General features: G+C 46.7%; 1 protein-coding gene across 3 annotated transcripts in view; it reads right to left on the bottom strand.

The window, feature by feature from the left end:
• Positions 1–27165, bottom strand: part of LOC115096998 (solute carrier family 13 member 5-like) — a 227180-nt gene that overhangs the window by 59848 nt on the left and 140167 nt on the right. For 2 of the 3 annotated variants that reach the window (XM_029612371.1, XM_029612372.1), the window contains exons 6-8: positions 26544–26715; positions 5822–5944; positions 624–833 (exon numbers count right to left, since the gene is read on the bottom strand). In XM_029612371.1, coding sequence (XP_029468231.1) covers positions 624–833; positions 5822–5944; positions 26544–26715 — 505 coding nt within the window. The remainder of the gene's footprint in view (positions 1–623; positions 834–5821; positions 5945–26543; positions 26716–27165) is intronic. The other variant, XM_029612373.1, reaches the window with a different exon arrangement.

Below are 27165 nucleotides of genomic sequence, written 5' to 3'. Positions count from 1 at the left end.
TTCCCTCCGAGGCCGCTCTGAAATCGGAGCGGCCTCGGAGGGAACTTTCCTTCCACCCCCCCGCACCTTCCCTTCTTTTACCTAACCCACCCCCCCCGGCCCTATCTAAAACCCCCCCCACCTTTGTTGGCAAAGTTACGCCTGCTGGAAGCAGGCGTAACTTTGCGTGCGCCGGGCCAGCTGCCGCGCTCCATGTTCCGGTCCGGGGGCTGGTCTGGAGGCCGCGGCCACGCCCCCTGAACGCCCCCAGGCCGAAACCACGCCCACGGCGCCGCCCCCGAAACGCCACGTCACTCGCGACACGCCCCCGAAGGTGCGTCACTCCCGGCACGCCCCTCCAAGCGTACCCCTTTGAAAATCTACCCCAATGTGCATACAGTTGTAAACAGAGACCCTACCTATGATTCTCCAAATAATGAAGCTTATATATGACAAGTAAAATCTCAATGCAATGTGCAATTACTATAAAAATGATGAGAAAAAATTAGCGTGTATGCAACCTTAAACATTTGTCTCTGGAAATCTGTATCTTTTAGCTGCAGGTGCTAAGAGGTCATGACTGGATTAGCACAGTAATTTATCTGAAACTGTGATCAAGTTGCTGAATGGAAAGCAGAACTCACTCAACTTCTTTATTAAAGAGAAATGAGGCCCAGCCACTGACGAAGCCCGGTTCTCTTGTAAGCCACAGGATAATCAGTAGGGTAAAGAGAGTTAATACATTGAACTCCGCAAAGGAGATAGGCCCCAGCTTCCGGTGTTCCTCCTTAATCACATTGTATGCGGCCTTCTCTTTTTCTGTCTTCTTACCTCCAAAGTTCAGTACCTGTAAGCTAAAGGAAGAAAAAATGGCACAGATGTGAATCATGCAAAAGTAACATTAAAGAGATAGCACCCTTCCCACACACCACTACCCTCCATGTAGCAGGCTCTGCCCACCAGATAATTTCCCATAACTGCAGCCAATGATTTCCCAATTCACTGGAGAGTTCTAACAGGCTTCCATGGTTACATGATGTCCATGAGATAAGATACCTGGAGGAAATGTTCTGTTTTCTAACTTTGCACACAGAAATAAAAGGTAACTAAACAAAAAAAATAATACAAGGTGAATCCTTTATATTGGCCTTAATATAAGACAATTGAAGTCAATATTCAAAGGGCTTGTCCGGCTAAGTTCAAGATGTAGCCGGACAAACTGTGTTTTGAATATCCCTCTAAGCTGAACGGTTATGATTTAGCTGTATAAGTCATTACACGGCTAAAACTTAGCTGGATAAAAAAAAGGGCACATGTGGGCATCCTGGGATGTGGTTTAAATTTACCCACCTAGCTCTGAATTTCAACGCTAGCCAGGTAATAACTCTGATCAGCAAAAAGCAGTCCTAAAGTTAGCCAGAGAACTGCCTCCCTGCAAAAAAAAAAAAACCCAACCCAAAATACAACCCACAAGCAGTTGTGTGGCCACAGCCTGCCCTGCTGCCTCCTGATCCCAATAAATTTTAATGTACAGTCCAAGCAGCCCCAATCCCCCTGATGAGCTTTAATGTACTATCCGAGAAGCCATGATCCCCCAATAAGTGTTAATGTACTGGCGAAGCAGCCCTGATCCCTCCCCACAATTTCACTCCCAATCTGAACCTCCCTACCCCATTCCCCAACCCCTAACAGTGTACAGCTAAGCTAGCAGGAGAAGGAGAGATTTTATCCTTCTTCCACCATCTTCAGTATTAAGTGCTAGTACAGTAGAGAGCCCTACAGCATTTAATATGCATGTATTCATTTCACTGGCCTTCTGATTGGTCCCTTTTACTGAGCTGTCAGTGAAAGGACCAATCAGAAGGCCAGTTCCTTTCACCCAGAGCTTAGTGAAAGGAACAAGCAGAAGGCCAGTGAAGTAAATAAATGCATATAAAATGCCGGTACAGCTTTCTGCCATACTGGTATTTAATACTGAAACCAGCAAGAGCCCGGATAACTTTATCCAGGTAATTTTAGCCAAGTATATTCAGTGAGAAATTCAGTGAGAGATTCATCCCACTGATTATTTGCCAAAGTTATCCAGATAACTTTGCTGCTGGCTGGCTTACTATATATTGACCTCTTCATGACTAGCTTTTGGGAGTTGACATACTAACTTCATGAAAAGTGGGAGTCCGCTTAACCCTGAATATCAGGCTTATGTCTTTCACTAATATGGATATGACAGAGAGCAGGAAATAAAAAAACACACACTGGGGCACTTTTCTGACAGATTTTGAGCAGCAGAACCCTGGGAAAAGCTGTAACCAGATATGGCAGTTAAAGATTAACACGCTACTATACACTTCAGGAAGCCATGCATCTCCGACAACCTTAGTGAACACCTTTCCAAACAACTCACTAACCTGGATATAACTAATCCCAACATAGCCATTCAAACTTGGCACAACATTACAGAAGGAATAGCCAATAAGCTATGCCCTCCAGCAATCAAAACAATCAATCCAGATCAAAAAGGAAAACAACCCTGGTATACTCCAGAACTTAAAAAAATGAAACAGGACCTTAGACATAAGGAACACAAATGGCGTAAGACATCCAGCACTACTAACGTATCAGACTATAGAAGCTCCCTTCACTGCTACAGGAACCTCATACTATGGACAAAAAGAGACTTCTTCGCCAGCAGAATCCATGACCTCCAATTTGATGCCAAGGCTCTTTTCTCCTGTTTCCCAACTCACGAAAACCTCCGCCCCGGCTATCCCAGATGAACAAGCACAAATCAAAGCTGAAGAACTCGCTCTTTTCTTCCAGAAAAAAATTTCAAATACTCTAGCTCTGCTGCCCCCCATCACAACCCCATCCTTGCCTACTCCCACCATTCCCACCTTCTACGGAACCAGCCTTGATTCCTTCGAACCCACATCTTCCAAGGAGATCGAATCCCTCCTAAAGAGACTGAAACCATCCAGCCACCCGTCAGATCACTTACCCACAAAACTTCTGCTACGTATTCCAGACGTCATTGCTAGACCCCTAGCAGACATCATAAACTGCTCTTTATCCCACGGAATTTACCCCAACGCACTAAAATCCACCTCTCTCAAACCTCTTCTGAAGAAACCCAACCTTGACACACAGGATCTCTCCAACTACCACCCTATTTCCAACCTCCCTTTTATTGCTAGAATCACAGAGAAACTGGTCAACATTCAACTTTCGGACTACCTAGAAGAACACAAAATTCTCCATTCATCGCAATATGGTTTCCGCAAATCCTATAGCACGGAAACCCTCCTCCTCGGATCACATCATCATGGGCCTGGACAAAGGGCAGTCATTCCTTTTAGTTCTACTTGACATCTCAGCGGCTTTCGATACAGTGAACCACTCCATTCTGTTGAACCGCCTCTCTGACATCAGAATTACAGGATCAGTACACAGGTGGTTCGATTCCTTCCTAAACAATAGAAGTTTCAAGGTCAAAATCAACAATAATCACCCAGCTTCAATTCATCGCTAGGAGTTCCCCAAGGATCCTCCTTATCCCCCACCCTCTTCAACATCTACCTCCTGCCCCTCTGTCAATTACTAACAAACCTAAAATTAACTCATTATCTCTACACAGACGACGTACAGATTCTTATCCCCATAAAAGAATCCCTCTCAAAAACACTCATATTCTGGGAGAACTGCATCCAATCTATCAACCACCTCCTTAACAGCTTGAACCTAGTCCTTAATGCTGCCAAGACGGAAATTTATTTATTTTATTTTATTTATTTATTAACTTTTATTTACCGACATTCGTGAAACACATCATGCCGGTTTACAAAAAACTCAAAGGAGGAAAGTTACAATATAACAATAAAACAGTAAAAATGATAAATAGATAAAACAATAGAACAATAGAGAAATAATACAGGGGAGGGGAGTGGGAAGGGAGGAAAACGGAAGAGTGGGGGGGGGGGGCTAAGGGGAAGGGCAAAGGTTGGACTGATAGGAGTGAGAGAACATGAATAGATGCTTATCATCTCCTCGGAACTCTCCTCTTCTTCACTTCAGCTCCCCCCCACCTCTCAAATCACACAAGTAAGAGACCTTGGAGTGATTCTTGATAACCTTCTGAACCTAAAGAAAACCATTAACAACATAACTAAAGACTGCTTTTACAAACTTCAAGTCCTAAAAAGGCTTAAACCCCTCCTCTACTCACACGATTTCAGGACAGTCCTCCAAACCACGCTCTTTGCTAAGATAGACTATTGTAACTCACTTCTCCCAGGGCTCTCCCGCTCTACCACAAATCACTACAGATGCTCCAGAACGAGGCAGCTAGAGTCTTGACTAACACCAATCGTGGGGACCACATTACGCCCATTCTCCAGAACCTACGTTGCCTTCTAATAAACCATAGAATTTTATAAAAATCCCTCATCATAATCCACAAATTTATTCACAAACAACTCCAGCTTGACCTCCAGATCCCACTCAGTCTCCACACCTCCACCAGACCGATCAGAGATCTGTACAAAGGATCACTACATGTTCCCTCAACTAAAGCATCGCGCTACACAGCCACCAAAGAACGAGCATTCTCGATAGCAGGATCTACCCTTTGGAATTCTATCCCTCCGGACCTCAGACTTGAACCCTGCTCACAAACGTTTCGGAAAAAACTCAAAACGTGGCTTTTCCGCCAAGCTTTCCTTTAATCGATCCGAATTTAGGAGCCTTTCAATTTAACGTTCCTCGCTAGACATGTATCTAACTGCTATTTACCCATTGGTTATTCTCTCCCTCCCTCTTCCTTGTATCCTTTCCGGATTCCAAGTTTGCTACACCTTGTTAAATGTAACGTTGCTCCCAGTTAAAGTCATCTTGTTAATCAGTTGGTAATGTATGTTAATCCCCTAGGTTCCTTGTAAACCAATCTGATATGATCCGTATCATGAAGGTCGGTATATAAAAGAATTAAATAAATAAAGTAAGATTAGAAGGAGGCAATTCTGTAGCAGCCTCACATAAAATTGACAGCAAATTCGCTATGTAACTTAACACCAATTTTTCAAGGGAACTTGTGCGTGTAACGTTGCTTTGAAAATTATCCCACTGAAACTACCTCACGCACACAATTACATCTGCTAATTTGTACTCCCAGCATTGCCAACATTTGTAAGCTATCATGAAGGGCATTTTTGAGAGAAATTAGGGACACAGCTTAACCTCTCAACTGAAATACACTGAGCTAGAAGAGTATTTTTACATTATTATTTTTTTTTTTAAAGGGACAAACCTAAAAATTATTCAGATTTCTATTCAAAATAAGAAACCATCTCTCTTCATGAATTAGCAATTCAAAAATAAACTACAACATTAGAAAAGAGTGGTCTTACAGCAGAATTAAATATACAATTACTGCTTCAAGATTAAAATTGAGTGAACTTCTGAGCCTGGAAACAGGACGCCCCTAGCTCTAAGAAATGACGCCTAGTTAGGAAAACCCAAAATCCAACATCCAAGATCCAGTTCTCCAAGCTTAGTGAATTCATTTCATTCTCAAACCACATCTTACCTCACTGATGCCTGACATTCTTCTGACGGAAGATGCAGGAAACATTCAACCCAGGACAGGTTGGAAGGTCATTACTACAATCATGACTGAATCGTCATGGATAAGAATTGAGGATTTCTAATTGACATTTCACAATGGATTATGGCTTATTGCCCATTGCTCATGTTTTCAGGATGTAATCTTAACTTGCATGAACTGAGGCATGTCTATGTGATGTCGATGGACATAGGCTACCTCTAAAGTCATTGGTCCAGAACTTACTTGAATCCCATGAAGGAATACTGGAGCCAGAACCAGGCGAGGAACAGCATCAAAATCATGTTGGGGAATGAAAACCCAAACCATGAAGCAAAATTCACAATGTCATTGTTCTGAGGGAACAATCTGAAAATGAGAAGAACACAGATTCTCTAAAGTACTGCAGGGGTCATATAGAATTTGTTAGGCAACAGGGATGTGCTCTCATTCTAAAATGGTGTGGAAACAACAAAGAAATATTTTGACACATCTTGTTTCATTTGCCATCCGAAATGACATAACCCCACCCCAATAAATTTCCATTTCTGGTTTTTTTTTTTCATTTTAGGACACACCAAAACAAAATAACTGAAAAGAAAAGAAACAATAATAAATAGAAAACAAAACTAACAAAACATTTATCCTGGCACCACAAAAAGAAGGTCAGACTCCAGGACCATCTAATCTTTCAACCTAAACTCACTCTGGAAAATATATTGCTCTTTGTTTAAAGGAAGCCTTGCATCACATAATGCTACTGAAGTTCTCACTATAAGTCATAATGAGGAGAGTCTTCAAAAGGATCTAAAAAGATGGCTAACTAAGAACTTTTAACCAACACCTATGAGGAACTCCAAACTCTTTACAATAAATATAACAATTTTTATTTTTATTTATTTATTTTTTATTTTAATGGTTTTATATACCGACAACCGTTTGCACATCGCATCGGTTTACATATAACTTATAACCAAAATAAAATAGGCATGGCCTTTACAAAGAACAGATGGAACGGTCAACAAGATAATAACAAAAATCAAATAATTTAGCTGATAAATTCAACTGGGGGTAACTTAGGTTAGGAGAGGGGGATAAAATTACTGGAGGAGAGGTTATGTACAAGGTTCAAATACTAAGTTCGATGCGGTTACGATTCTGATTTTGGGATGGAAGATTAGGGAAGAATGGGAAGCCTGACGATTGTGGGGGGTTTTTTGGGTTTTTTTTTAACAGTAAGTAGCAGAGGGGGAAGATTTAGCATGCGAGGAAAGCGATAGGTAGGCTTGTAGGAAGAGCCATGTTTTGAGGGTTTTTTTTAATTTCGGTGTGGAGGTTTCAGTGCGTAGGTTGGGGGGCAAGGAATTCCAGAGGGTGGGGCCAGCAAGTGAAAGGGCTCTGTTTGCTTTTTATAATATGGGAATTAGTATCAGAATATAATGTGCTCTCATATGTACAGTCGTTTAGCTCTTGCCCGCACAGGGCTGCAACCAGTTTCGTGTATATAGCACTTGGTGTAACTTCATTTACTGTTTCCCATAATTTTTTTTATCTTGCATATATGACCCTATTTTAAAAACCTTTTAAAGTGCACTCATTACCCAATTCACCTATAAACCACATATCTGAACTTCTCGCCATCACCCTCGTGTTCAAAATTTAATCGAAGAGTAATTTCTTCTTTGCTTTTCTCTTTTAGTGCTATTGATGCTATCCACCGCATTGCACACGCTATTCAACTCACTTCTTTGCTTTATTTAGAAGAGTTTATATACCGGGGTATAGCAGTCTGCCTTCACTCCAGTTTACATTTCAAACAACATATTACAGGAGTAAACAAGAGTAGGTAACATTAATACATAACATATTTCTGTGTAATTCAACGAGAAAAGGGAGAGAGAAGCATAATATAAAATAAACATAGTAGAAAACATCAACAGGTAACAGGCGTTGTACCAACTGGGATTGATTGGGAAGTACGGTGTATAGACGGGGAATTAGCGAGTGTGGGAGCACTACTTGCATTTGTCTTCGGAATGTGGGCGGGCAGCTTAGTCGTCACTAGATGTGAAAGATTGCCTGAAGAGCCAGGTCTTGAGCTCCTTTTTGAATGATTTGGAGTCATTGATCATGATTAGGTAGTCTGGTAGGGAATTCCATGCTGTCGGACCAGCAATGGAGAAGGCTCTGTTCCTCGTGTTAGAGAGCTTAGCTGAAGGGAGAGGGGGTATTGTTAGATGTGGTTTGCTGGTTGTTCTTGTTGTTCGTAGTGGATTGTGTAGCTGGATCATGTTATCAAGGGCGTTGTTCTCTGTTCTGTAGATGGCATTGTGTAGGATCATTAATGTCTTGAACATGATTCGTTGTTCAACTGGGAGCCAGTGGAGCATTCTCAGCACTGGGGATATGTGGTCGGTTTGTTTTTTTGCCGGTTAATACCCTGGCTGCAGCATTCTGCAAGAGTTGAAGAGGCTTTAGGGCCGATTAATACTGATAATGGCGCCCTCCGCACTGTTCACACTATTCGACTCCCAACACTGACAATGTTTCGGCGTCTATTGTCACCTTCTTCAGGGGATTCAACCTATCAGAAAAAACCACATTATCTTTCTGTTCACTACTTCGCATTTAAAATACTTTTCTTTGCTTCCAAACCTGACCATTTTCACCGTGGGACTTACTGATTTTCTTCGGCCATATCCGGCTCTACCCTGCAGCACACCTTCGAAAAATGGCGCGTCTCGCTCAGATTCCATACAACGGAAGTTTCCGTTTTTAAATGGTTCAACCTCCTCTAACTTGCACCAATCAGCCTCTTTAACGCATGTATCTCGACCAATCAACCTCTTTGTTGAGACCTTCAGGGTGTACTGACTGCAATTTAAAGATCCACCTTTGCTCTTTTTGTAGCAACCTTTGGTTTAGGTTGCCTCCTCGTACGTCTTCCTTAAGAACCTCTAGCACCGTACATTTTAAGTTTTCAAACAGATGACCCTTCTCTACACAATGTTGTACAAGAGGTGCCTCCATTTTCACGCATTTCAAAGTGCTTTTGTTGCGGTCTCCACCGCTTCCCCCCTATCCGCTCTGCACTGCGCTTACCTACAGTGGTGGAAATGCCGCTCCCGCGGCTCTGCCGGCCCTCCAGGGCGTCCGCCATTACCAGCTCATCTCCCTGCCGCGACGCGCACTATGGACGCACAGCCGCCGGAAGTCTGGCCCCGCCCGGGCTAACGACGCCACGCCCCAAGCCTGATTTAACCGGCATTCGGTTACCGTCTCATTGCCTTGCAACGAGGGTCGCTACTGGTTAGTAGTTCTGAGTTGCGCTTCTCTTGTTCCTCGTTCCTGACTTGACTTCTGCTGGTTCCTGACTCCGCTTCTGCCTGCCGCCTGCCTTTGACCTCAGCCTGTTCCTGACTCCGCTTCTGCCTGCCGCCTGCCATTGACCTCAGCCTGTTGCTGATTCCGCTTCTGCTCGCCGCCAGCCACCGATCATTGCCCGTGCCTGATTCCGCTCCTGCCTGCTGCCAGCCTGACCTGGGTTCGTCTGCGTTCCTGCTCACAGGCCGCTTCATCCCACGGCACTCTACAGACTCCGATCCTGCTCACAGTCTGTTCCAGTTCCCAGCACGCTACAGAGTCCGTTCCTGCTCACAACTTGCTTCAGCTCATAGCACGCTACAGACTCCGTTCCTGCTCACAGCCTGCTTCAGCTCATAGCATGCTACAGACTCCGATCCTGCTCACAGTCTGTTCCAGTTCTCAGCACGCTACAGACCCCGTTCCTGCTCACAGCTTGTTCCAGCTCATAGCACGCTACAGACTCCATTCCTGCTCAGAGCTTGCTCCAGTCCACAGCACGCTATAGACTCTGTATCTGCTCCAGCACACGCCGGACCCAACTAGCCCACGGACTACAGCATTCCTATTGGACTACCTTATCATACTCTCTGCCCGGGCCTTCTTCTACTATAGAGACTCTCACTGTTCTCCTAAGTCCCAAGGTTCTAGGACCCCAAGGGCTCCTCCTGGGGGGTTCCTGGTTCCCGGGTGAAGACCTCTGCCTGTGGCTCCGCCTCCCGACCTGCCCTATCATTGGGGTAGTTCGGCCCAAGGGTCCACTCCTGGTCTGCAGCTTCCCAGACTGCAACAGTTTGCAAGGCCATGGACTCGGCGGAGTCCCCTAGTCTACAGGCTATCCCTGGGATGGCGCAACGCCTTCAACAACAGCAACATTGCATCGATACTCTTGCTGCCACTGTGGACCATTTGGTCTCTCGTTTAGAGGCTTCCACTCGTCAAGGGCCTCCTGCACCGGCATCTGTTCCTAATACCCAGCTGCCCGCTCCCAGCAGGTACACCGGGGACAGTAAAACATGCCGTGGATTCCTGAACCAGTGTCAAGTACGGTTCACCCTGCTACCGTCCCAGTTTCCTTCTGAGGCAGCCAAGGTAGCCTATATCTTTTCTTTATTGGATGGCAAGGCCCTAGACTGGGCTTCACCTTTGTGGGAACGCTCCGATCCTCTGCTACAGAATCTCCAGGATTTCCTTCTTCAGTTCCGGCTAGCCTTCGATGATCCTGCGCGTCAGTCCACGGCGGCCTCGGAGCTCCTGCACCTCCGACAGGGCACGCGCCCGGTAGCAGAATATATTATTAACTTTCGAACCCTGGCCATGGAGCTGGCATGGCAGGACGATTGCCTAAAGGGAATCTTTCTCGAGGGCTTGTCTGGTCGAATCAAAGATGAACTGGCAGGAAGGGAGATCCCTGATGATTTGAACGACTTAATGGACATTGCGGGTAAAGTAGACCGCCATCTTCAGCAGCGGGACAGAGAGAACTGTTCGTCTAGCAGAAGTCTGCATCGCCTGCCTGCCTCCTCTAGGTCACCCCCGCTGAGGGCTTCTTCTGCTTCTACCCCTGCATCCGAACCCATGCAACTGGGCAGGTCACCACTTACTCCGGAAGAGAGGAGCCGACGGCGCTCCCTGGGCCTCTGCCTATATTGTGGGGGCAAAGGACATTACCTGTCATCCTGCACTGAGCGTCTGGGAAACGCTCGTGCCTAGGTTATACCGAGGAGCTACACCTAGGCGCTACCGGATCAGCTCCTCTCTGCACACTTCCTGTAACCCTCAAATACCCCGGTGGGGAAATCCAGGTTCGGGCCTTCGTCGATTCTGGAGCCGAGGGGAACTTTATTGTGGCCGAGCTGGTGACGCAACTTGCCCTGCCTACCGTACCCAAGGTTCCTCCTCTACGGATCTCCTCGATCCGAGGGACTTTGCTTCCTGGGATTATCTCTCGTTCCACGAAACCAGTGACTTTGCAGACAGGCCTATTTCACTCCGAGGAAATCTCTTTACTTGTCCTGGAACGAGCAGTGCATCCGCTGGTGTTGGGACTTCCGTGGCTTCATCTGCACTCTCCTGTCATTAGATGGGATGATTTCCAATTAGTCAGCTGGGGTTCTGCCTGCTTTGAACGGTGCCTACACCTCCCACGTCCTCCTCAGTCTCTACATCTCTGTTCCTCGCACCTTCTGCCTGAGGCCTACCAGAATTTCCAAGATGTCTTCTCCAAGGAGATGGTGGAGATCCTTCCTGAACACAGGCCGTTTGACTGTCCCATTGACCTGATTCCAGGTACCACACCACCCCGTGGCCGTGTGTATCCTCTATCATTGCCCGAGACCAAGGCAATGTCCCAGTACATCTCCGAGAACCTTGCCAAGGGGTTCATCCATCCATCCCGTTCGCCGGCAGGCGCCGGATTCTTTTTCGTGGCCAAGAAGGATGGCTCGCTTCGGCCGTGTATTGATTACTGCGGCCTCAACGCCATCACCAAGCGAGACCGGTACCCACTCCCGCTTATCCCGGAACTACTGGATCGTCTTCAAGGGGCTCGTATCTTTACGAAGTTGGACCTTAGAGGAGCCTACAACCTCGTCCGCATACGTCCAGGGGACGAATGGAAGACGGCATTCAACACCAGAGACGGGCATTACGAATACCTCGTGATGCCCTTCGGGCTTTGTAATGCCCCCGCCGTCTTCCAGCACCTCATGAACGAGGTGCTTCGAGAGATGCTCCATTCCCACGTGATAGTCTATCTAGACGACGTACTCATATACTCTAAAGATATGGACTCTCACCGCCAGCATGTCCGCCAGGTCCTCCAGGCTCTCCGAGCTAACCGTCTATACGCCAAATTGGAGAAATGTGTCTTCGAGGCCGAGTCTCTGCCTTTCCTGGGCTATATTATCTCCGCTACCGGCTTCTGTATGGACCCAGAGAAAGTAGCGGCCATTACGAAATGGCCCCGGCCCACAGGTCTTAAAGCCCTCCAACGGTTTTTGGGCTTTGCGAACTTTTATAGACATTTTATCCCACGGTACTTTCACAGGGTGGCTCCCCTCACAGCCCTGACCCGAAAAGGAGCCGATGTTAAGCACTGGCCTGATGCTGCGGTTGCAGCCTTCTCTGATCTCAAGGAGGCCTTCCTCTCCGACGTCTGCCTCCGGCACCCGGACCCCTCACGACCATTCATCGTGGAGGTCGATGCCTCCAGTATCGCAGTGGGAGCGGTCCTCAGCCAGCATTCCGACTCTGGACAACTTCTTCCTTGCTCGTACTTCTCCAGGAAGTTCTCGCCCGCTGAAAGCAATTACTCCATCGGGGACAAAGAGCTGCTAGCAATAAAACTCGCCTTCGAAGAATGGAGACAGTGACTCGAGGGCTCCTTGCACACAACCACCGTTTACACGGATCACAAAAATCTAGAATTCCTGACTCAGGCTCAACGACTGAACCCTCGCCAAGCCCGCTGGGCCTTGTTTTTCAGTCGGTTCGACTTTGTTTTACAGTATCGCCCTGCGGCCAAGAACCTCCGGGCAGATGCCCTGTCCCGCACCTCCTGTGCTGAAGAGGACCATGAGCCACCTCAATTCATTTTGGATCCCGCTAAGGTTCGTCTGTCTGCCATGACTATCCTCTCTCAAGACAGGATGGTGCTCTCGCGCCGGGACCGGCTGACTGCCTTACGTTGGGCCCACGACTCCTTTATCGGAGGACACGCTGGACGAGAAAGGACCCTAGAACTTGTTAACCGGTATTACTGGTGGCCCAACATCCGGCGTGATGTCGCTTCCTATGTGGCCTCCTGCCCTAACTGTGCTCGCCAGAAGCCCAGTCCCGGCTCCCCTTGAGGGCTCCTCCACCCGCTTCCGGTCCCCTCTGAGCCATGGACCCACATAGCTACGGACTTCGTAGTAGATCTACCTCCGTCTGATGGACATACGGTCATCTGGGTCACGGTTGACCATTTTTCGAAAATGGTCCATCTAGTTCCTCTTCCGAAGCTTCCCTCTGCACCCGAGTTGGCCCATCTGTTCGCCCAACATGTCTTCAGGCTCCACGGTCTTCCCCAGGACATAGTGTCGGACAGAGGCCCTCAGTTTGTAGCCCGCTACTGGAAAGCGCTCTGCAGATGCTTTAAGGTAAAGCTCAGTTTTTCCACAGCCTTCCATCCTCAAAGCAATGAACAGACCGAGAGGGCCTTCATTAACGAGAGGCAAGACAGTTGGTCTGAGCTCCTGCCCTGGGCTGAATTCGCATATAACAACCAGGTCCATGCTGCTACTGGCAAGTCTCCATTCCATCTGGTGTACGGAAAGCCGTTACAGCCTCCGCTGCCGCTGGAGGCTCCCAGTGCCTCACCTGCTGTTCAGGTAACTGCCCAGCAGCTCCAGGCGTTGTGGCACAAGACGCGAAGACACCTACTCCGCGCGGCCGCTAGGGCCAAACAGACAGCCGATCGCCATCGTCGACCGGCTCCCACGTTCCAGCCAGGGGATAGAGTCTGGCTCAGCACGAAGAATCTGCATCTCCGACTTCCCTCTCGGAGATTCGCTCCGAAGTTCTGCGGACCATTCCGAATCGCTGAACGAGTGGGCCTGGTGTCCTATCGGCTAAGATTACCATCTTCCTTCCGGGTCCACAATGTCTTTCACGCATCACTGCTCAAGCCTGTAGTTCTCTCCCGGTACCATCACACACCTCCGGATCCCTCGGCCACGACCATCGATGACGATCCCACGTATCAAGTGCGGGAGGTCCTAGATATCCGCTTCCACAACCGTAGATGGGAGTACCTACTGGCCTGGGAGGGGTGTGGTGACGAAGAGAACACCTGGGAGCCCAGCCGTAATATCCTGGACAAGGACCTCTTGCACCAGTTCCACCGGGACCACCCAGGTAAACCCGGGCCTCTCAAGAGGGGCCGTAAAGGGGGGGGTACTGTTGCGGTCTCCACCGCTTCCCCCCTATCCGCTCTGCACTGCGCTTACCTACAGTGGTGGAAACGCCGCTCCCGCGGCTCTGCCGGCCCTCCAGGGCGTCCGCCATTACCAGCTCATCTCCCTGCCGCGACGCGCACTATGGACGCACAGCCGCCGGAAGTCTGGCCCCGCCCGGGCTAACGACGCCACGCCCCAAGCCTGATTTAACCGGCGTTCGGTTACCGTCTCATTGCCTTGCAACGAGGGTCGCTACTGGTTAGTAGTTCTGAGTTGCGCTTCGCTTGTTCCTCGTTCCTGACTTGACTTCTGCTGGTTCCTGACTCCGCTTCTGCCTGCCGCCTGCCTTTGACCTCAGCCTGTTCCTGACTCCGCTTCTGCCTGCCGCCTGCCATTGACCTCAGCCTGTTCCTGATTCCGCTTCTGCTCGCCGCCAGCCACCGACCATTGCCCGTGCCTGATTCCGCTCCTGCCTGCTGCCAGCCTGACCTGGGTTCGTCTGCGTTCCTGCTCGCAGGCCGCTTCATCCCACGGCACGCTACAGACTCCGATCCTGCTCACAGTCTGTTCCAGTTCTCAGCACGCTACAGACTCCGTACCTGCTCACAGCCTGCTTCAGCTCATAGCACGCTACAGACTCCGATCCTGCTCACAGTCTGTTCCAGTTCTCAGCACGCTACAGACTCCGTTCCTGCTCACAGCTTGTTCCAGCTCATAGCACGCTACAGACTCCATTCCTGCTCATAGCTTGCTCCAGTCCACAGCACGCTATAGACTCTGTATCTGCTCCAGCACACGCCGGACCCAACTAGCCCACGGACTACAGCATTCCTGTTGGACTACCTTATCATACTCTCTGCCCGGGCCTTCTTCTAATATAGAGACTCTCACTGTTCTCCTAAGTCCCAAGGTTCTAGGACCCTGCGGGTTCCTCCTGGGGGGTTCCTGGTTCCCGGGTGAAGACCTCTGCCGGTGGCTCCGCCTCCCGACCTGCCCTATCATTGGGGTAGTTCGGCCCAAGGGTCCACTCCTGGTCTGCAGCTTCCCAGACTGCAACAGCTTTTGTGCTCAATGAGATGGGTCTTCAATTTCCTCATGGTTTTGCCCACGTATAATAACTCACACGGACACCAGATCACATAAACAAGAATACTAGTTGTGCAGGAAGTTCTTGTAACGGGAACATAATTTTTCAACTTGGCTATTGGTATATGAACATTTAAATGAGCAACAACGCACATGGAAAAAGAATTACATGGGTAATGACCAATCTCCTCATTTATCTTGTCCTCTACTGGCTTAAAAAAAGACTACGCGATCCTTGATGTTATTACCTCGCTTAAATGCCACCAATGGCTGATCTCTGAAAACAGAATATAATTGTAAAATATGCCTTTTTTTTTTAATGCTGAATACCACATCTTGTATATCCTCAGAGAATGTTAAAACACAAGTTAACAGTTTAGTTTTTACATTTTTCTGTGGAGTTAACAATAACTCCCTATTGTTCCACCTTGCCCGTTTTAAAGCTTGCCGCACCACTTTCACTGGGAAACCTCTTTGGAGAAACCTCTGACTCATCTCCTTGGACCGGTCTTTAAATTCTTCTGTGGTTGAGCAAAGTCTCCTCAACCTCAGGAACTGTCCAAAAGGTATACTGTTAATTCATTTTTGAGGATGACAACTCGAGTAACTTAATAATATGTTCCTATCCATGGGTTTTTTGTAAATTGTAAAGAAAAACTGTGCTGCTTCTATGGAGATCTGGATGTCCAAAAATGGTACCATTGTTCCCCGAAGGTATAGGTAAATTGTAGCGAGGAATCACAGGTATTTAACCAGTCTACAAATTGACCAAACAATTCCTGATCTCCAGACCAGTCGTAGACCAATATAGTCTATGAAACAACGCCAAAATAATATGTGCTGCTTATATGGTGAGATGTTCAACCATTGCTTTTCAAACCACCCAGTGTGAAGTAGTACGAAGTAATGAACAGAAAGATAATGTGTTTTTTCTGATAGGTTGAATCCCCTGAAGAAGGCGACAATAGACGCCGAAACGTTGTCAATGTTGAGAGTCGAATAGCGTGAGCAACGCGGAGGGCGGCATTATCAACATTAAAAGAAAAAGCAAAGAAGAGAGTTGAATAGCGTGTGCAATGCGGCGGATAGCATCAACAGCACTAAAAGAAAAAAGCAAAGAAGAAATTACTCTTCAATTAAATTTTGAACACGAGGGTGATGGTGAGAAGTTCAGATATGTGGTTTATAGGCGAATTGGGTAATGAGTGCACTTTAAAAGGTTTTTAAAATAGGGTCATATATGCAAGATAAAAAAAATTATGGGAAACAGTAAATGAAGTTACATAAAGTGCTCTATACACGAAACTGGTTGCAGCCCTGTGCAGGCAAGAGCCAGACGACTGTACATATGAGAGCACATTATGTTCTGATACTAATTCCCATATTATAAAAAGCAAATTGTTATATTTATTGTAAAGAGTTTGGAGTTCCTCATAGCTGTTGGTTAAAGGTTGTATAATTATACGGTGAGGACATAGTAGCCTATATAGAGAAATTATTTGAGTTCTAGTACGAAGTAACTAAGAACTTTGCCAGCTAGACCTAGCAGACAGATAATTGTCCCACACAGAGAAGAATTTCTGAAAACATGTTTGGATCAGAGGAGCAAGAACGCATACACACTGAATTTTCAAATATTTATACACTTTCTCCCCTGTATACCTAATCGCAGAAATAATGGGGTAAAGTATGGGAATACCCTGGTAGATTCTCTTTGTCACTAGACTGCTGAGTGAAAAACTGCCCCAATGCACTGCAAATCTGAAAGCACCAACAGAAATGGTATGAGATGTCAATGGGATAGCCTGCATGGAGCAACCTGGGTCAAAATCCAAACTTCAATGATCATATGGAGACTGGATGTTTTGGACAATGGTTTCGCTAGTTTTGGGAGCTTTGTGGATTATTAAAAAACGTGCTAATATGACATGGCAGGGGACATGGGGGTTGGATTTAGTGTTGATCTTATAAGAATCACAGAGGAAGATGGCAAGGCCTGATGTGGCCTACTAGACAAGGCGGTAGAAGCCAGTTCTTTGGCAGATTCTGAACATGCTTCGGATGGATATGGAGGGCAGTGGTAGGAAAAAAGTTAAGAGGTCAGGTAAAAAACAAGATTAGGTGGGGCAGTTGGTAATGGATTGAAGATGGGAATTTGTGTGGAAGAATCTCAACTGAACAGAATGGATGGTCGAATTTGGCCTTTTTGCTAGTATGTTAGTATATTACTATGACATGGTATTTTAAAAAATATTTTAATTATCTCTTCTGTTCACCTAGAAGCTGTCAGTTTTGCACACATGTAAATGCTATATTTACATACTGCTTAGACCAATTAGATACTATAAGGTCGATTTTACAATAAGCGCACGTGCCCATAAATGAAAGTATCAGCACATGAGTGGAGATACACTGAAATTTTAAACCGTGCACATATGTTTTAAATTCACCAACTGCGGGTTAAGTATGCTCCTAATTTTAAGAGGTTACCCGAACACAGCTAGCGTGTCTTCCTTGGGAGTTTGTCGACTTTAATGTACGTATGTAAGCGGATTTTTAAACATGCTTGCATCAGGGACATTCCCAGTTTTTCTCAATTAATTTCTCAATTTTTCTCTCATCAGTTTGCTCAGTCCTTCCAGACCTCTCAGGTTCTTCATCCTATATGCCCCCCAGTTGACCTGGATCCCTCACCCTGTACTGTAAGCCCTGAAAGGTGAGATCTATAAACTTGCTCATCAGGAGCAGCAATACGTTTTGTGGCAAACAAGCCGACGTGCTGCAGTCTCCAGTTTAAAATTCAGAGTTATGCGCGTTAAGTGTGTTGCATCCGTCGGTCTCAGACGGCTTCGACCTCTGTGCCTCACCTTTCTTCCTTCTCTCTCCTCAAGCCTTGGGAAGATGGCTGCTGCCGCGTCTTCATGCCGCTCTCTCCGGCGTCCCCGGAACGTCAACGGCAACGGTGTTCGCCATGTTTCTCCTGAGGACCTCCTAGGGTGCCCGCGCGCCCGCCACCCACGTCTTTATCCACGTCATGGCGGGAACCTCGGAAGCGTCCCCCTCGAGTGACGTCACGCCATCCGGGTATTTAGCCTGCCCTTCGTTTGCTAACAGATTGAGTTAGCAAGGATTGTGAATGGATTGTATGCCTCCAATCTAAGCTACTCTGCTGCTTCCTTGCTGCCGCTGGAAGTCCTCTCTGCCCTCCGGGGCCAAGTACCTCTAACCTGGGTACCCCCTCCTCGGGGGCCCTTATGCTTTCTTTCAGGTATCTATTGGGATACCGAGTACTCCCTGCCTTGGTACCTGCAACTCTACTACTTCTGCCACCCATGATTTCCATCACTACAGCTATCTACCCTAGTGAGTAATCTAACATTGTCAAGTCTGTCTCATCTACAGCTCAGCACTGGGAGCCTGCATCCGGGACTTCTTCTTCACCGCGCTGCCTACTATCTATTAGACCCCTGGACTCCTTCTACTGGGTTTTCTCACTGCTGCCATCTCCTGGGCAGTATCATCAAGCTGTATAATAAATACCATTCTTCTGTGTCTGCGTGTATAGAGTCTAGCCTAGTACTGCGGTTCCTCACGGGGCTCCTCCCCATGGGAGTGGCCATCGCCATAGCACCAAGAATCCACTCCAACACCTCAAACCATAACAAAGTGAGGGCCCCGTCCTGGAATGCCCCTGACCGGCCCATACTCCACCCCTTTCTGCCCCCTTATTTTGGACATGCATACCTGTATATAAGTGCGTACTTTGCAGCTTTTTAAAATCTACATTGCTCATTCATATGTGAGCATTTTTGTACGAGCAATGATTTTAAAATCAACCTCTATGTATTATAATTTTATTTCAGTGCAAAAAAATACTGCAGTTTTCCTCATTGAAAATAAAGGCACGTGAATTGATACAGTAAATCTGAGAACATTTTTTCATTGGACAAACTTTGATAAATTGCAAGCCACTCGTTTGAGTTTGATGAGTCAGCTCAAAAGAAGGAGTCATTCCTCCATAGGGGAGGCTCAGGTATGAGTCATGGACTGGGCTCTTTTTAATTAACCAAGCATGGGCCGAGGACAATGCTGAAATTGTGACCACAGTTTCCAGCAGGAGGAGAAGGTCCCAGCCATTATGGTATAGCTATGTGGCTGGATCAAGAAACTTCTGGTACTGAGTTCCAAACGGAGCTATAGGCCACAGCCTGAGCCAGACTTTTGCCATTGAAATAGCAGGAAAGGCCTGAAAACCAGGAGAAAATAAATCCAGTGGCTATCTCAGCCTTGAATCCATTCTTCCCCACTTTCACCATAAAGGTCAGAGCATGGAGCTGGGATCAGGGCCTGACTGGGGTGGAAGGTCAATTCATAAAAGAAAGCTAGGCCATGAAATAAACAGGAAATGGATCCAAGTCAGGGTTCAATCACACCTGGATGAAATGAGTCTAACCAGGCCAGATTGGAGCTCTTGCCCAGGGACAGGATCAGTTGTGGCTTGAAAAACCAAACCTCCTTGATCCTTCTTCTCCATTCAGCTCCTCCCCCTACTCTAGAGGTGACGGGGATTAAATCCAGACCAGTATTTTCATCTTCAGTACCTACTGAGGGCTAGGGGTGGCCAAAAATGTTTGTGTTATTGGGGGACAAATGTCCATGTCATTTAGGTTTTTTTCCACATTTTCTAGTTCTTTTTAGGTTTTGTAAAACAGTGCACACAAATGAAAGAAGGAAAACCAAAAACAATGCGGGGTGTTTTTTTTCCTATTGTTTCATTTTGAAAAGGACATGAAACATTGTTTCAAACAAATGCACATCCCTTCTGTGGGCATGGTTCCCTAACGAGCTGCGCTATTTGCACCAAACGGCAGAATTGCTTTATTGAAGAATGGGGCCGAATTCCCTTTTGAAAGCATGCCCAGCGGGCAATGAATGGAGCTCGCCCTTTAGGTCAGATCAGATGCCAGCATTAAGTAAAATATAAGCTGTCAAAATACACACTGTGCAATCTTAGGCAAACAGAAACCTAGTATGAAGCTTTTCATTACCTAAAAATAGTCAAAAGGTCTTTTCAAACATGCGTGCTTATTACAATATAATCTGCATGATATTGACTTTCCTTTCCCATGGCTGCAGCCCAACACTTTTGTCTTCTTAGCAGCTCCTACCTGCCAGCCAAAAGGAAAGAAACCTTATGGACCGGTTCATGGTTCACATTTCCTGCATTCTCCACAGGGGGATAGAATGGTCTTCATAGATGCTCTGAGAAATGCTGAATCTGTTTCCAGTGCAGAAATGGGCACCCTGTCTAGGAGATGCTACCACCAGATGGAAAACCATGAGAAGGGAAACACAAACTGCTTGCTCTGAGGCTATTTGTGCTCTTTTCTCCTCCTGCCCTTTACAATGCAGTCCGAGTTAACATAAGCATGGCCCCCTATTAGGTGCTATTAGGTGTGAGGTGTTAAGACACAGAGGACTTCTGTGTTCAATATCTGATTTTCTTCAGGGGGAAATCCTTTTAAAGGATTTGGTATATTTTACAATGGGAATGGTCCAGAGAAGGAGAGTTCACCAAAGGGGTAAGAGGTGATTGAATCGTGGTACAGCCTCTTTCGGACAGGTGCTTAAGAGGAGTACATAAGCCATGGTTCGGCATGGGTCTGGGGCTTCCTGATTGGAGTAAAGATGTAGCTGTCACCCCCTCCTCCGGGTATACACAGGGGAAGAGAGATTTCAGGTGGGGTGCTCTCCCAACAAGCACCTCAGAAGACCTGAATGAGTAACAAGCTAAGTAGAGGACAACCAGAGGTGTACTGGGATCCCGCAGGACCAGAGGAGAAACTGTGCCTGGCCTGGAGCTCAGTGCAGGGCTGAGAAGACCTAATAACCTAAACAACAGAAGGGAGCCTTCCTAGAGCCCTTCTGGGGACTTTGTGAGTACTGGAAACTAAAGGGAAGGTGTTTGTGGGCCTGGGCAGGCCGATGATTTGAGAGGGAGTAGAGAAGACACATCCCCACATACACACACACATACCCAACCCACACACATGCTCACCCACCACCCCACACACACACGTGGGGCCAGCAAGTGCAGCGGCGCATACAGACACGCTCAACCCGCACACATGCACTCTCACACGCATACATCCACTCCACATGCACATGCATATCCCTATCTCCCACACCCTACCCACATGCACGCACCCACACCTGCAGCACCAACTCCTCTCCACATAGGCTGCATGAACTCCCCTCTACACAGGCAGCACCACTCCCAAATTCCCCCACAGACAGAGGCCACGACCCCCACATCCCCCAATCATCCCCTACTCCTCCACATGCCCAGCCACTCCTCAACCTGGACACACAACTTCAGTTATTCCCCAACAAACAATAGTCATTCACTCAACTCACCCACTACATATCCAAGGGAAGGAGAGAGCTGGCGAGCAAAGTCGTGAAGGGGGGGGGGGGGGGAGTGCAAAACATGGCATCCAAATGGCAAATGAGAGTAATTTTCAAAGCCATTTCCATGAGTGAAACAGTGTTTACCCACAAAAATGGGTCTTTTTAAACTTTCCTGTCTTATAGGTGGGTAAAAGTATAGACATGGGGCTTATGTGCGTGTATTTTTACCCATTAGGGAAGAGGTGTTCTTGTGGGCGGAGTTGAGGCTGGGATTTAGAATTACATGCATGCTTTTGACATTTCAAGAGTAAAGTGCATAGTCTTCCTCTGAAAAAATTACGCACACACACCTTAGTAAGTGCAAATGCGCCCTGATAGTTTTGGTGGGATAATATTCAAAGAGAAAGCTTGCATGCACTTTTCCTTTGAACACTGCTACTATGTCTGTGGATAAAAAGTATCCACAGACTTTACACCAAGGCGGGCAGCTACAGAATTACCCCCTATCTCCCAAACAGCCCAAATTTAGAGCAAAGAGCTCATGGCTAAAGCCTTGTGGACAAAGTAAGCGCGAACTTCAGCTGTAAACTGGCAGGTCCGCACAAACCCTTGTGGGGCATGGGAGCAGGAGTAAATGTTCACGCCTATATTTAGATGCATCCTTTGCATTTTAGAAAGTTTGCTTCTTTCAAGTACCCATAAAATTCTGTGTGAAATTGCTTCTGTACGTATTTACATGCATACAATCCTGGATATCATTTTGAAAAGGCCTCAGAGAAGAGTGCCTAAACAGCACTATATGGAGGTACATGCTTTTTATAATCACTCTGTAATAATGTACAGGTGCAATGTGATGCACATGAGAGAAAAATAATCCCAGCTTTGAGGGCATAAAAGTGTATGCAGGCAAACTCACATAAAAACAGGGTGTGATTATTGTCCCTTGTGAATGTGGCTAGAAGTGCGACAGCATGCATGCGCTTACCTGCTATTAAAAGTGGGAGGCCCTGGGTGGGGGACAAGAAAGCATGTGCACAGATTTTGTTTTGAAATCCCTAAGCCTGATTTTCCCCTCCTCTCCTCTCCTACAAAGTACAAAAGGTAAAGAAATCCCCACAGCACCAGCTGATTTTTAAAAGGGAAAAGCTGTGGGAAGTTTCCTTTAAAAAAAAAATAAAAATTTGGCTTGCCTTCTGAAAATTACCCTCCCCACATACACAGTGCTGGGTCCCGTGCTAGGAGTCACCACCTGGGAAAAGGATCTTGCGATCCTTGGGGATAACACCTTGAAATCTTCAGCAGTCCAAAAAGCAAACAGAATGTTAGGATTCATTGGGAAGGGGGATGGAGAATAAAACTGAGAATATCAAAATGCCTCCGTACAGATCTAGGATGTGACCGCACATCAAGTTCTGTGTGCAGTCCTGGTCGTCCCATCTCAAAAAAGACCGACATAGAAAATGTACAGAGAAGGGAAACAAAAATGATCAAGGAGATGGACTGCCTGCCCTATGAGATGAGGCAAAACAGCTTGTAGAAGAAACAGATGAGAGAGCTCTATAAAATCATAAGAGGGGTGGAACGGGTAAATAGGCAATGGAGGGGACACCCCAAGAAACTAACTGGTAGTAGATTTAAAATAAATTTTAAATGTATTCTTTTAGTCAGTGCACAATTAAGCTATGAAATTTGTCATCAGATGACACGGTCAAGATTAAGAATACATAAGAACATGCCATATTGGGTCAGACCAAGGGTCCATCAAGCCCAGTATCCTGTTTCCAACAGTAACCAATCCAAGTCACAAGTATCTGGCAAATACCCAAACATTAACAGGGGATTTTAAATCCCTATCGCACGCAAATCCTGGCAGATACGCATGTGGCCGGACCGAGCACACATTGAGCACATTTTCTAAACGGCCAGGCCACACACATATCTGCTGGTACGTGCAGAAGAGCTGGGGTTTAGAAAAGAGGAAGGTCGGCAGCTGGCCTGCGCAAAACTATTGTTCCAAAGGAGCAGGTAAGTTCTTTAACAAAAAAAATGATGGTAGATAGCTAGGGTTTAGGGGATCGAGAGGAGGGGAGAGGGGAAAAGTGAGGAAGGTTAGGTAGGGGGTACTTCTGGGGGAATTCTGCACAAAAAATTTAAAATTCTGCACACAAAAACAAAATTCTGAAGAATTCTGCAAACTTTATATTGGTCAAAATCACACAATTTACATGATAGTCTTTAAGTAATTACATTTTAAGTTAATACAGAAAAAAGTTATTACTTAAGGATGCAGAATTTTAAATATTTTCAGCAGAATTTGCCTAGAAATTCACTGTAAGAGTGTCCCTTCCACTCACTTTCTCTACTCCCCTGGCCACTTTGCCCTCTAAGGCCCCAACTCCTCCACCTGCCAGTATCTCTCCCCTCCATCTCTAGGCTCAACTCCTTCCACTCTATCGCCAGTCCGAGTTTGACCCTGTTCTCAGTACTGCCCCTCACACAGGCTCCCTCTGCCCCTCCCTCTCTCACACTTATGCTCCCTCTCTCTAGTACACATACACACACACACACCCCCTCATACAGACTCCCTCACTCTCTCGCACACACACACATCCCCTCTTACAGGGCCTTTTCTCTTGCATACACACCCACACAAGTTTCCTTTCTCTCTCACACATACGCCCTCACACAGGCTACCTATGTCTCTCTCTCACGCACCCGCTCACACAGGCTCTGTCTCACACATACACAATCCCTTCACACAGGCTAGCACCCTCACATACACACAATCCCTTTTTCATACAAGAGCTCCAATTCTCTCTCACACACAAAAACACACTCCTTCACAATCTCCTCATATAGGCTCCCTCTCTCTGAAACACACTCAAGCATCTCCCCCCCGCTCTCTTATCTCCCCCATGCTCTCTCACACCCTCCTGCTCTCTCACCCCCCTCTCCCTGCTCTCTCACATACTCCCTCCCCTCTCCTACCCCCTCCCCTCCCTCACACCCCTCTCCCTCTCCTCTCCTACCCCTCCCCTCCCCCTCTCCTCTCACACAGACACACACACACATTCACTGTCACCGGGGCCTTCATCTTCGCCATGAGCAGAGCACACGCCGTTCACGGCTCACGGGGCCTTCATCTTCACTGCGAACGGTGTGCGTCCTGCGGCACCGGGGCCTTCATCTTTGTGCACTCCGTTCACGGCATGCCGGGGTCTCCTCTGCCATTTTCTGTGCAGAAAATGGCAATTCTGCACAGGGGGAAATTCTGCACTCCGCAGTAGCGCAGAATTCCCCCAGACTAGTAGGGGTTTAGGGAAGTTCCTTCTCAGTCCACTATTGGAGCATGCACGCGGGTATTGATTTTATAACACGTGTGCACGTCACAAAATCAGCACGTCTTTTAAAATCTACCCCTAAATGAATAGATCCCAATAGTATAGCAGGATTTAAAAAAGGTTTGGACAAGTTTCTGGAAGACTGGTTCATTAACATTTATTAGCCAGAAAGACTTGGGGATCATTATTTCTGGAAGTGAGCAACAAGGAAAGAACTTCCCCCGTAGGATCTGCCGGGTACTTCCCAGAGACCTGAACTAGCCACTGTCAGAAACAGGATGCTGGGCTCAATGGACCATTGGTCTGTCTCAGCATGGCACTTATGTTCACATTTTTTAGCTAGATTACCTATAACCTTCCAGCCCTTTAGCTCAACAATGCACTCAGTGCTTTCCTTCCCATGAGTTTCTAAATTAATAGAATGCAAAGTTTTAAAAGCTGTATTGGCCCTAGTGAAACCTGGATTTCCTGCAGGCTGCGATACTTTGTACTGAGCCATCATAAGAATTATCCAAAGATACTGGATATGAGCTTTCAAGGCTACATAGGTCCCTTCACTTCCCTCTTTATAGGGTGCACTCTGATACACCTTTATGGGTTTCTAGAGAAATTTACAATGAACCTTAAGAGTAGCAAACCTTTAACATGAACCACCCAGGTTCCCAGGCCTGACTTCTGCTCCCCAGGCTGTCAACTGCTGAAGATGCTGCAGAGACAGCACTCACAGTCCTCAGGGAGTCTCCAGTACTGCACAATGGTGACAGGATGCATATGTATGGCGTTCTGAAGGGAGCTGCAGTTTGTGGCCCCCAGCCAAAGAATGTCACTGCAATGGGTGGACTAGGCGAGGAGCGAAAAAACAGGGGGAAAAAGGCGAATGAAACCTTATGGCTCCACAGTCCGGGACAGGCCAGTTTTGACAGAAATGGAAGCCCAAAGTAGCAGGAGGAGATCTGCCGGGCTCAAAAATTAAAATAAACTGAAGTAAACCAAATTCCTTTGCTTCACTATCTCTAAAACAAACACTGCACACCTTAAATCCATCCTCTGAGCTATTGCAAATGAATTGGGAGGTACTGAAACTTATGTACTGCTTTGCACCGCCAACACCTACACATAGGGACAGTAACTTTCAAACCGGCATGTGGGCACTCTTTGGCACGCGTCCAGCTACGCAGCCATTTTGTAACTTCTGCACATATTATAAAACAGGCTGACCACTCACATATGTGAGCCCAATTTTAAGTGGGCACATGCATGGGTGCATAAATCCTGCTTCTATCACTTTGGAATTTTAAAAGGAGTGTGCATTTATGCCATTGCCAGTTTCACCAGTTTGCCCAGTTAATAGCTAGGTCCTCCAAACCCCTCTGGTTTGATAGTCTGAACTCTCCTTAGTTACCTCAGACCCTTTAAGCCCCTGAGAAATGGCTCTGTTTATTTATTTTTTTTAACTTACATCTCATCCCTAGCAGGAGTAAACTTATGCGCCACTGGACCTAGGCATTATACGTGTACATTTCTTGGCCACATCCTGAAATGCTCATGCCCATGCCCTGCCCAGGCCACACTCTTATCCTCTTTTTGGAAACTTTTGAGATGTGTGTGCAGCGGGAGATACACACGAATCTGGGTGGCTTTTAAAATTCAGTTGGTGCACACATCCCCCAAGTGATGTGTGTGGCAGGCTTTTAAAATTCACCTTTTTAAGTCATCGTTCAGCACTATCCTCCAGATGAGATACATGTGAAACTGGCTAACATGATGGAGAAGGCAAAGCTAATTAGGCAATTTCTGGGAAGAGAGGCCGAATTACTGAGTACTTACTGATTCATCTGTCCTTTCAGCACGAGGTTCGCTCCTGTTCCTGTAAGTGTTGCAGTGCCTCCGATAGTAGCTGCATAGCACACACACAGCGTCATCCCTTTGTTAACGAGCTTCTTTTCTGCAATCTCGGCAAGACGTTTGGGGTCAATAAGAATGTGTCTGTTTCCTATGGCTGGAAGCCAACCAGTGAATGTTACTTAGATTGCATGACCTAGAGCACCTTAATGCTACTACTTCAGGATGATGTGTTACTCATTTTTCCAGATTTTATTTGATTTTAAATTAAAATCACTGTGTCAAAGGGCCCTGAAATCTACTGTATCAGGGGTCCAAGGTAAAACCTAGTTGGGAACCTGAAACTACGCACACCACAAAGGCAGAAGAACAAAATAGCTACTGACTCAACCCTTTGGGACTGATTTACTAAGGGGGTGCATTTCTACAAATCGCACAGCACCTGACCTTAGGTGAATTTTCAGCTGCAACCTTTGCCTTTTGGCCACCAAAGGTCAGAGGCTAAATTTAGTCAGCTAGTGCAGCTAAGCCCCTCCACGACCCCAAGACACTCTTTCCTGGGCTGCTCGATTTTTCGGCAGCTAACTTTAGCCACGTGGTGAATCTA

Source organism: Rhinatrema bivittatum, chromosome 8 (assembly GCF_901001135.1).
Source record: "Rhinatrema bivittatum chromosome 8, aRhiBiv1.1, whole genome shotgun sequence".
NCBI lineage: Eukaryota > Metazoa > Chordata > Amphibia > Gymnophiona > Rhinatrematidae > Rhinatrema > Rhinatrema bivittatum.
Note: the sequence above shows the minus strand (reverse complement) of the source record. Positions and strands in the feature narration are given on the sequence as shown.